The 12,084-nt window shown below is 38.2% G+C and overlaps 1 protein-coding gene across 1 annotated transcript in view; it reads right to left on the bottom strand.

Moving 5' to 3' along the window:
* Positions 1-12,084, bottom strand: part of scarf2 (scavenger receptor class F, member 2) — a 33,598-nt gene that overhangs the window by 10,467 nt on the left and 11,047 nt on the right. The window contains exons 8-9 of the mRNA XM_047381094.1: positions 10,281-10,395; positions 9,917-10,014 (exon numbers count right to left, since the gene is read on the bottom strand). Of these exons, the coding sequence (XP_047237050.1) occupies positions 9,917-10,014; positions 10,281-10,395 (213 nt within the window). The remainder of the gene's footprint in view (positions 1-9,916; positions 10,015-10,280; positions 10,396-12,084) is intronic.

The raw sequence follows: 12,084 nt of genomic DNA, 5'->3' as shown, positions 1-12,084 counted from the left end.
GATATCCATAGTATACTCACTGAAGCTAAAGACTGAACAGCATGCAGGAAACCAAGGCACTCTAATGGATTTAGACCAAAATTCTAACATTTATATTCAGTCCATTAGTTTGCCTATTAACTATCAAAACAGGACACAGAAAAATGAATACATGCTTTTAATGTTAGTCGGTTGTGTTACCCGCCTCTGTACAAAATCAATTAGGCAGCTGAATCTCAACCAAAATGCTGCTACCAGAGTCCAGACCAACACCAGGAATATGGATCATATCACACCAGAATACCTGTCCTAGCTGTCTTTTTGTAAAAGGAAAGATTTTAAAACCTTTGTATTGGTCTATGGGTATCACATGATGTTGGGCCTAAATACATTTCAGAGTTGCTTGTCAAGAATGAGTCATCTAGACTACTCAGGTCAACTAAGACCTGTTTACACTTTTGATGGTATCAGAACCAGAACTAAACAGGCATTTACTTTGCTCCTCAGCTCTAAACTCAATAAAAACACACAATTCAATGTGAAAATATTACAGTTTATTGCATAATGGTCAAACATTATGTTTAGCAGGTATTTTTAAAATGTCTTAGCAATTTCATGTTGGAAATTTGAATTTTAAAGTTTATTTCCATAAATGTCATGCTGACAGTTTTACTTTTATCCTTTTAATATACTTCTTTTTCTTGATGTAGTTTGATGTAGTTTTGACCTGTGTTCCTGTGGTCAATTCTTCTGCACAAGGTAATTCAGTAGTGCACCAGAGGTTGAACTTTGGTTCAACGTCTGGTATCCATTACCTATAAAATATTTTCAAACTATAACAACTCCTAACACGCTTGTATTGCTATGTTACTCTTTTCAAGAGCTGGATTTTTCATTCTGTTTAAAACTTTTCTGGTCTCATCTGGTTCTATCGATGAATCCTTTTCTCAATCTCAATGTCGGTCAAATCATGTTCCCCTTCCCATGCCACCCAGCCCCCATCAGGCACCACAGCACTCTGCTGACCCCTCATTCTCAGGACAGCTGTGGTTTCTTGGAGTCAATCTTCCCATCTGGTGTGAACAGTTTAGGACAGACCAAAGCTGCATTTCCCGTTAACTTGACATAAGCAACCACGTCAGATTCTCCTGTTTACATACCCAATAACACATGGTTCCATCCGTTTGTTTAAACTTCAGATAAACCAACTGTGGACAGATTTACAAGTTTTCAGAGGAATGAATATTTGTGCTTTGAGTGTTTTTAGGAAAGAAAAGGATCTTAGTGTTCCTACAGAGTATTGTAGAATTTTATAAATGCAAAAGGGAACTTTTCCCTCCCCTGACTGCCTCAGTTATAATTTACATTTTTGTGTCACTGAAGTTCACAAGACTTTTATTATATCACCCTGTTCCCTCATTATTGCTTGACATATTTGCTGAATATTTGTCAAAAAAGGTATTGCGACAATATTAAGATCAATTTAAGGAATCTTAAAATGAGGATTAAAACATAGGTGGAAGAAAACCTTAAATATTTTCTGGTACAGAGTCAAGACACTGTTTAAAATAAATTGTGCACCACTGTTGCCAGACTATGTGTTTTCGAAGTGTTGCTATTGCTAACAATAGAAAAATTTTCATCTTATTAACGGTAAAGGTTAGCAGTTAGACAAACAAACATGTCTCAGAACCTTCAGATTTACATCAATGTTTTCACTGTTTCTCTAGATTTTGAAAATGTGAAAATAAGATGTGTTTTTAAACCTCCGACTTAAATCTCATGTGCATATTTGTACACATGCAAAAACATTAAAATGAACATACACTATATTTCCAAAATAAATGGCTACAGAAAAATAACTACTTGCCCATATCAGCAGACAGAGCAATACTTTTTGAAATTATGTTATAAAGTGTAGAAAAACGTCAAGCAAAATTAACCAGTCATATAAGATAGGTTGAGATAAACATATCTTTATTGAGATAAACTCATGTTTATTGAAATAAACTTTATGATCTCAGCAATAAAGTTTGAAAACTTTATTATTGAGATTGCTGATTGAATAATACAGCGGAAACCTATGGGACAAGACAGAGCGAGTGTCCTGTTTCCATTCTAAGATCAACAGCAGGGAGACAGAGAGACACTCACAGAGGAATGTAGAGTAGCTAACCTATTTAAAGACCTCAGCCATGCTAATCAACAAGTGAACACATGCATCATTAGATGTATGCAGTGCTGGACAACTGCCTCTGAAAGCTGCTGTCTTGAGGCTGTAGGTTTAGTTAGGAACATTGCATTGCAGACCAGATGCCACAATGATTCCTCCCTGCATGAAGGCCTATACACAACAGTGCATTATTGACCAATCATAGCTGCACAGCACCAACACCACAGCTGCTCTATGGGGCTGAGGTTGTCATGAAACAAGAGAGGTGGGGAACAGAAAGAAAATGAAAACAATATACATCATTACAGGAATACATGTGATTAGTTTCAAGATTTACAAGTTTCAAGATTACATTTAGTTTCAAGATAAAGGGGATCCAGTTTAAAACGAAGTACACTTTATGAGATCTAACATTTCCTTCCAAAAAAACCCTGGATCACACCATTTTAAACTATTCAGCTTTACTGGGTGAGAATGTTTGTTTCACCCCACTTTATTTGATAGCTCACAATTGCACTATGATTGTTGCTGAAAAAAACATTTGCAAGTCACTTTTCTCTAAACAAAAGAAGATGAAACGACAGATGGTGCAGCTCTTTGCATCGATTTACAAGAAACAATTTGGACGGAGAGGGTGCAAGGAATGTCAGACAGAACACACGATCACACAGGGTGTGGAGTAAATACGCTCAAAGTGGAATGCTAACCTTCCAGCAAACAGCCTCAGTTTGTCAAACAGATGGCAAACTGTTCACCTCTTTCTCTGAAGCTAACAATGCATGGAGTAAATCTTATGTTCTGTTTCCTATTGCTTAACCCCGTTATTCCTTCTTCAGTTTTGTCCTGGCATATTTATTGACACTGACCCCAGTGTGGATAAATCACAGCTCTGGCACACACTAAAGTAAATTTGACCACTTCCTGTTTCCAGCCCCTCTGGGCCCCTTCTGGAATGCATGCATTCAGGACTGTCTAGCTCCTGACAGAGTTCGTTTCTAAATGTTGCCAGATCACGCTTCTGTGGGCAGCTCAACATAAAGCAGAGAAAAAACAAAACATGGAACACACCAAGAAAAAGAAATATTGAAAAATCACACCAAGTCATACTTGATATGAATGTTTTCTTTCAAGGTGTACCAGTGGTTAATTATAGTAGGAAGCTGAAATTTGGACCATAAATTTCATCTTGAATTGAGATTCAAGATGGTGACGCAGATGGCCGCCTCAGTACAAAGCTTGCTAATTTTATTTCCTCTAACGTTTATATGTTTATACCTAATGTCTGTAACCTTGAAACCAAAGTCAGATTCCTTGTTTGTGCATACAATCTTGGCCAATAAAGCAGATTTTGATTCTGATTAAAATTGTTTGTTGAATAAACATTCCTTCATCCTCCTTTCATATTTCATATTGATTATATTTTTAGGAAGTTAAAAGAAACAAGGTATTTCACATAAGGGTGAAAACTGTCTCACACTGTGGCTGAATTGACATTGTAGACAGAATCTGAATAAAGAATAAAATTGCAGTAACACAGTGAAGGCAGAGACCTGCAACTGATAAAAAGCTTTACAGAATCAATGTGAAATTATTTACAGTGTTCATGCCAAATCAAAATGAGGTGTTGCGGTGACACTGATCGGTCAGTTATTCTTTTTGGTACTCCCCATTACACTATTGCCTATTACCTTTACATCTTAACGCTATACAAACATACGTGGCATTTATCTCCAGGTAAGCCAGGCTGCAATGGATTTCTTTGGCAAATGAGTGTTCATAACCTAAACATTTTATATATGCTGCACACAGGCACCTGCTGCATAGTTTACCCAAGTGCTACTGAAACATTGCAGTGATGACCTAATAATGACATTAAAGCTGATATGCTATTGTTGGGACCCACAGCCATGGATTTCAACATGAAAACTCCGGTACAGACTTTTCTGAAACTTTCAAAATAAATTGCATTTAACTGACTTCCAGCACAACTTCAGAAGAGGAAGGGGGGTAACAGCGGACTTCCCATGATGCCACTGCCCGTATAAAACCCCCACCTTCCCAATGGTCCGATCTCTTCCCATACCACCAGAGGGACCGGACAGGGGAGACACAGCATGCTAATGTCTCTTTGCTGGCAAAAAGACATAACTCTTCAACTGGATCCGAGAGTGTCATACAATCATATGCACTAAGATAAGTACAAATGAATCACTGTCTGTGTATCTGGTAGATTCATTCATGAACGGGAATTAAGGTACAAGCCTGGCTTGACTTTCTCTCTGAGGCCTACCGAAGCAAACTGTGTTCCAGAGAATTCCCTGCAGAGACGCTGTCTCTACGAAGCCGAGTGGAGTGGTTTTCCCAGTCTGGAAAGAGGACAACAGAGACCGCATTACCGTGGTTACAGTAACTGTGCAGTTGGTTGGCGGACAGAGGAGCCGTCTTTCACCCACTGTTACGGAGGTTAGCTGAAGCTAGCCCTTTGTTCACAGAGCTTTCTTCAAATGTCGTCGTTGCCCGGACCACTCCTCCTCAACACGTTTCAAACGAGGTTAAGGTTTGGGCAGAGAGATTTAGGGTGAAATGATCTGAACATTTTCATTTTATGAAGTTTGGTTTTGTTTGTGTTGAACTCAGCTATCCTGGTGCTAGCAGGCTATCTGCTCAACACGTGCTCAGTTTTGTGTTTTTAAAGTTAAGACAAACTTTATTTAAAGGGTGATTTTAAACAGAAGATTGATCATAACGCGCCGTCCTCGCTGATAAGGTAGGGTAAGGTAAGGTAAGGTAAGTTTATTTATATAGCGCTTTTCAGCAACGAGACACTCAAAGCGCTGTACATACAATTACAATACAATCACAAAAAAAAAAAAACACAGATACAGACACAGAAAAACAAATCAAATGATAAAATCAAACAGCAGAAGTAATTTTAAAAAAATTAAATAAAGAGAATAGAATGATGGACAAGAAAATGAAAGGAAAATTGGACTGAAAACGCAACCAACCATGCCTAGATGGCACAGTCAAAGGCCACTCTAAACAAATTAGTTTTTAATCTTGATTTAAAGCAACTTAGGGTTTCGGCGCTTTTATAGTTTTCTGGGAGTCTATTCCAAATTAGTGGACCATAATAACTAAAAGCTGCTTCTCCATGTTTGGTTCTGGTTCTGTGTATGCAGAGTAGATTTGAGCGAGATGACCTGACGGTATTTTTAAAGGTGTGTGTTTGATTCTGGTGCTAAGCTATCAGCTTAATTTGTTAGCTTTAACTGCTAACAGGTAAGGACACGTGCTTGTTGCTAAAGAATATTTACCCAGGAAAGTTGTTAGTTTTCAATCCAGTAAATAATATTTCCTCAACATTATTTTACTAAATTTGATAACTAAGTAAACAGCAAAAAGCCCCATTTCTCCAGAAAGATTTGGCACTTTTCCAAAATATTTCCTTAAATATTTGACCATTTCCTTAATAATATTTCTTTAAATATTATTTTAATAAATAAAGGCAGCTAATTAAACACCGTTGAGAATTAGTAATCCAGAAGGCTGGTTTTATTCAGCAGATCATTCTTTAAAACATTATTTTATTAAAATAATATTTTATCTGATTTTGCATTGTGAATGGTTGTCTAAAGGTATGCTGATTATTGTCTAAGTTGGTTCCAAGACTAACTTAACTTCACTTCCAGATTCTTCAAGATAATCCTTGGTTCTCAAACATAAATATTGCATCATCTTTAATCAACTTGTTTATATTGTACATAGCCCATTAGTCTTCCTTATTCTTTAATTCTGCTTGGTAGTTTAGTTGGATTGTTTCAGCATAGTGAAGAGTTTGTTGATTGAAATATGTTTGACTTTGAGTTGACTTATTTTTGTTAATAGATTCTTGTACTTTAAGAAATTGTGTGAATTCATTCCATGTGTGTGTGTTGTGTTTTGCTGTTCAATGTCAGAGCTTGTCTCACCCTTTTCTATTTTGTCCTGATACCATTGCCTTACTGTGCTGGTATTCACAGGAAAACCCTTAACAGACCGAAATATTGTTTGATAAAATATTAAATTATTAATATTAAATAATATTTTCAGATTCATAGTCACAACACTATACAGACCCTCTGTTTGCGCTGATGAAGAGTCACTCAACAGAACATGCATAAGGCTCATAGGGGCTCCATCTGAAAGCAACTCAACCCAGTTTCTGAAAAATTCAGCCAACAATTATTTGACTACTTGGCAGCTCTCATAAACTGTATAGATCATTGTTTCATCTTCAGATGATAATGCATTAAAAAATATGAGACAGTGACATCACACCAAAAAGGAACGTTGGTGTGTTACCCACAACCATTTCGCTGCATTAAGACTAATAGAATTTGTTTAACTTATAACAAAGACACAATCAGTTGTATGAAAATGTTTCCACTTACAAAATGTAAATATGTCAAATATTTATGTAAGATGGCAAAATGTTTTATTCCTGCAGGCTGCTGCATCTGACTTTTGAACTGCTGCGACAGGCAGCTATATGGGTCAGCGCCATTTTGGTCCACACTCCAAGCCAGTTGTTGGTGGTAATGCACCGGATCGTTGTATACCAACCATCAGAGAATGACAAAGAAGAAGCTATGTGGGGGTCCTTGAACATGGGTTGCTAATGCCCCTTTTCCACTGGCTTGCTTTAGGCCCCCAAATAACTTTTGCAGCGGACACCAGAAGTGATATTAGGCTGATCACATATTTTCAAAAAATCTGTCCAATCTCTGTCTAAGAACTTGGTAAAATCTTCATCTTTAAGTAACGATGTGTTAAACTACAAAGTTTTTTAGGTGGTGATCATAGTTACTGGTGCTTAACTAGAAAATAGGATGAATTTGTGCCTCACATACCTCCTTCATAACAGAGTTGCCTTGATATTCCCATGATATTATCAATAAAAACATTTGAATACAGAAATGTGGGCATAATAAGAAGTGTGTTTCAAACCTGCTCAAACGTTACTTTCAAAATCTACCGTACTTATATTATACTTTTTATTTTATTATACCATATTGTATAAAGAATTACCATTTTCTATATAGTTTTATATATATAAATATATATATATATATACAGGGGTTGGACAATGAAACTGAAACACCTGGTTTTAGACCACAATAATTTATTAGTATGGTGTAGGGCCTCCTTTTGCGGCCAATACAGCATCAATACATCTTGGGAATGATATATACAAATCCTGCACAGTGGTCAGAGGGATTTTAAGCCATTCTTCTTGCAGGATAGTGGCCAGGTCACTACGAGATACTGGTGGAAGAAAACGTTTCCTGACTCGCCTAGATCTGGTGACTGTGCAGGACATGGGAGATGTTCAACTTCACTTTCATGTTCATCAAACCAATCTTTCACTAGTCTTGCTGTGTGTATTGGTGCATTGTCATCCTGATACACAGCACCGCCTTCAGGATACAATGTTTGAACCATTGGATGCACAAGGTCCTCAAGAATGGTTCGGTAGTCCTTGGCAGTGACGCGCCCATCTAGCACAAGTATTGGGCCAAGGGAATGCCATGATATGGCAGCCCAAACCATCACTGATCCACCCCATGCATCACTCTGGGCATGCAACAGTCTGGGTGGTACGCTTCTTTGGGGCTTCTCCACACTGTAACTCTCCCGGATGTGGGAAAACAGTAAAGGTGGACTCATCAGAGAACAATACATGTTTCACATTGTCCACAGCCCAAGATTTGCGCGCCTTGCACCATTGAAACCAACGTTTAGCACTGGCATGAGTGACCAAAAGTTTGGCTATAGCAGCCCGGCTGTGTATATTGACCCTGTGGAGCTCCCAACGGACAGTTCTGGTGGAAACAGGAGAGTTGAGGTGTACATTTAATTCTGCCGTGATTTGGGCAGCCGTGGATTTATGTTTTTTGGAAACAATCCGGGTTAGCACCCGAACATCCCTTTCAGACAGCTTCCTCTTGCGTCCACAGTTAATCCTGTTGGATGTGGTTCGTCCTTCTTGGTGGTATGCTGACATTACCCTGGATACCGTGGCTCTTGATACATCACAAAGACTTGCTGTCTTGGTCACAGATGCGCCAGCAAGACGTGCACCAACAATTTGTCCTCTTTTGAACTCTGGTATGTCACCCATAATGTTGTCTGCATTTCAATATTTTGAGCAAAACTGTGCTCTTACCCTGCTAATTGAACCTTCACACTCTGCTCTTACTGGTACAATGTGCAATCAATGAAGCCTGGCTACCAAGCTGGTCCAATTTAGCCATGAAACCTCCCACAATAAAATGACAGGTGTTTCAGTTTCCTTGTCCAACCTCTGTAACTCTCTGTGTCCTTGTAGGTGAGCCACTTGGACCTCCTGGACACAAAATGCAGATATTTCTTTAATATACTTCATAAAAACATGTGTTGTTGTTTTTGGATGTCCACAGGTGTCAGATGACGAAATTTTCATCACACATGCTTTTCAGCTAATTGGACAATAGAGTGGACTAGGAGAAATAATTAATTAGGCTTAAAAAATAGACTGCAGGCCAGCTACTTCAGTAGGAAACCCTAATTAACTGAGAAGTATTATTTTAGCTGAAATAAAAGTAACTGTTACAATTCTCTTTTAAGTAAAAGAACTTGTGTTAATAATTTTAGTCTTTACTTTCCTAAAACTCTGTCATATGGTGATTGCAATTGTACATTCCGACAAAATCTGTCCTCTGCATTTAACCCATCCCTTAGGGAGCCCAATAAGCATTTCAAGGGTAAGAGTCTTGCTTTGGGACCCAGAGTGGTAGCCAGTGGGATTCAAACCAGGGTACTTTCAGCCTTTCCAGAACACAAGAACTCTGTGATAACCACTACACTACCAATCCCTAACTTTGCTTAATGAATCATAACAATTCCTTAATGAGTGCTGAAATATGTCCATGTGAAAAATTTGAAATTTACTGCCTTGAAAACACAAGATGCTAAAACCTTTTTGAAGTTTGTATTCAAAGCAGGCTTTGAATTTTGAATTAAGCAATAGGACAAACCATAAACATGACAAACTGTTGCAGGTGGGGGTTAAAAGATCAACATATTTCCTTTGAATACAATGAAAAAGACTGCGGTCACAGACAGATCTGTCACACACACACCACGAGACCTCCGCATGGAGCTGCATCATCTACCCAAACAGTGCTGCCTTTGACAGTGTCACACACCAGCAGACAGGCCCCCAAACAACCACTTACTATTATTTTACAACACAACCTCCTTCTCAGTGGAAGAAAAAATGCTTCATTTTTGGTTGGGGGGATGAATAAAGGGCAAAGAAAATCAGAAGAAAACACAATACACTATTAGGGTCATAATAATACGAACACATGGCATTTGACCGTGCCAATAATAATAAAGATATCTAAAACCAGTGCATTCCTTCTAAATGAAACCCCATATTCGCTTGTCAGCCACTGTACACTTTTCAACTCTATCTATCATCTATGGAGCAGACAAAGGTAGCACTCAAAAAAGTTGTATCCAATCCTGGATACAACTTGGCAGTCATTTACTACTGTCTTTCTCTGCGTAAAGCTAGACATATTTAATGTGTTAGTAAACATTTGTAATGTCAGACACTTTTTTTTAGGAATAATACCTTTCTGCTATTAAGTCAAGGACAAAAACAAAACATGACATACAGCTTCTGGAAGTGATGTGCTTGGATATGAGGAGAAATAAAACGTCTTTGAGGCTTACCGACTACTTTGGGCAGTTTCTGTCGCCTCAGTGGAATACGTGGAAGTTTAGTGCTGATTCGGCTGAATCGTCCGCACAAAATCCGCTTGGCTTTTTTGCTGTTGGTAGAGTTGTCTCAGTTAGCATTGAAAAGGGATGATGCCATGGAAATCTAAATGAATCATTGAAAACTGGCATTTAAAACCTGGCCCTTTGCCTGCTTTGAGGGCTCATGGACCAGTTTCTATCCACACGGCAATGTCAATCAAAAAATACCCTTAACAATACAAGTTGAACCCCGCTATTATTTTAACAACCATCTATTTGTGAGAAAAAAAATTGTAAGACATTGTTTTTTTTTTATTTGAATCAGAATTTCACTGACTTGTGGTCATCTTTGTCTCGACAGAGGCAGCAGCAGCACAGTAGAGAAAGAAGGGCAATCAGTAAAAAGGAGACCAGGGACCCAGCTGCGATCACACCCATCCGCTGGTTAGGTTCTGAAAGATAAAATGCAGTGAGTAAAGGGTGTGCCACATGTGTGCAGGAAATGCCAATTTCAGAAAAAGGACTCTGCAAACTCTAAAAAAGTCAAATTTAGTCAGTTTTTATGACTTACTCTAAAAGTACATTCAAAGGAACCTGAGTATGAGAACTAAATCCATGGACTTATAAATGTATGATCTGCATTAATGTGAGGGCTTGGTGTTGCATAATTCCTCCCCAAAGACACGAAACCGCTTACCCCTTCATTGTAGATTTCCTGCAACAACCTTCCTCCCCTCATACTAAATGCCCATCGTTAAATGATTTATTAACACCCCTCCCTCTCTCAAATAGGATACACCCTAAGTATAATAAGCACCGTATTTCACAAGTGTGGACAGTATGTTACACTTGCAAAGACAAATGAGAATTAGATGAGGAAAAGTTGCTTCAGTTAGGAGCTGACTATCATAAATAATACTAAAGTCTGGGTGTGGCAGGTTGTAATTGCTTATTTTGAAAGAGGAGTAATGCAAGAATGACATGGTGTCATAATATCACTGACCAACCTGTCACCATCGATCTTTTCCTCTGTCTAAAATCATTGCTATCATTGTGTGCTCTAACATGATATGCTTCAAGCCTGCCTGAAAAAAAAAATCTCTTTTCAAATCAACACTTTTTGCTTTCTTTACTCTGTCTCAATTTCTGTTGATTTTTTCTTTCCATCCCCCATTTTTTTTATTTCGTCTTCGTTCCTTCCCGTGCCTCTACTCTGGCTACGGAGGATCAGAGCCAAAAAATACAGCTATAAATGGCCATTGGCTTCAGTCTGGAAAAACAATCAAGGACCCTAAATCCCCCATCAGGCAAATTGACCTGAATGGATGTATTTGTTGCTACTCAATGTGTTCGCAATGGACAGTTAATACACTGAACTCATGTCATTCTTGACAAACTCAGTTACTTCATTGCTGCTTTAATAGTTGTCCTAATTCTTTGTGGCTTAGATTCAAAGACTGTCAGAGAATTGGGTTCAGATTGACATGTTGGCATGATTTGTTAGCTGAACACAGTGATCTCCTGTTTCACCATATCTGTATTGAATCGAGATCTGGTGATTGTGGAGGCCATTGGAGTACAGTGAGGTTGCTGTCATGTTCAACAAACCAGTCTAAGAAAATCTGAGGTTTATGAAATGGTGAAATATCAGCCTGGATGTAGCCATCAAAATATTTGTACATTGGGGTCATAAAGAGATGGACATGATCAGCAAAAATAATCAGAAGGGCTGTGGTGTTTAAGTGATGCTCAATTTGTACAAAGTGGCTCACAGTGTACCAAGACAATGTACCCCACACCATTATTTCAAGGCACTGCTTTATACAAAATGCATTAAAAAGCTTTCAGCTGATAAAAGGAGTAGGAGTTTTGATTGACAATTAAAAGAGTGATCATATTTCTTTTAATTTAGCTTCCCTTCATTGAGTCCCTGTTAAATCCAGAATAAAATTTAAAGTCACCTTCTCACACATAAAGCATTTAGTGATCAAGCTCAGTAATACATTAGAGATCTGATTCTTCCATATATTCCTAACAGAGTACTTCACTCTCAGACTGCAGGTTTACTGGCTGTTCCTAGAGTCTCTAAAAGTAGAATTGGAGGCAGATCTTTTAGTTATCAGACTCCTACCTGAGAAACC

The sequence above is a fragment of the Girardinichthys multiradiatus genome, chromosome 12 (genome assembly GCF_021462225.1).
Source record: "Girardinichthys multiradiatus isolate DD_20200921_A chromosome 12, DD_fGirMul_XY1, whole genome shotgun sequence".
Classification (NCBI taxonomy): domain Eukaryota; kingdom Metazoa; phylum Chordata; class Actinopteri; order Cyprinodontiformes; family Goodeidae; genus Girardinichthys; species Girardinichthys multiradiatus.
The sequence above is the reverse complement of the archived record's forward strand: the minus strand, read 5'-3'. Positions and strand labels throughout refer to the sequence as shown.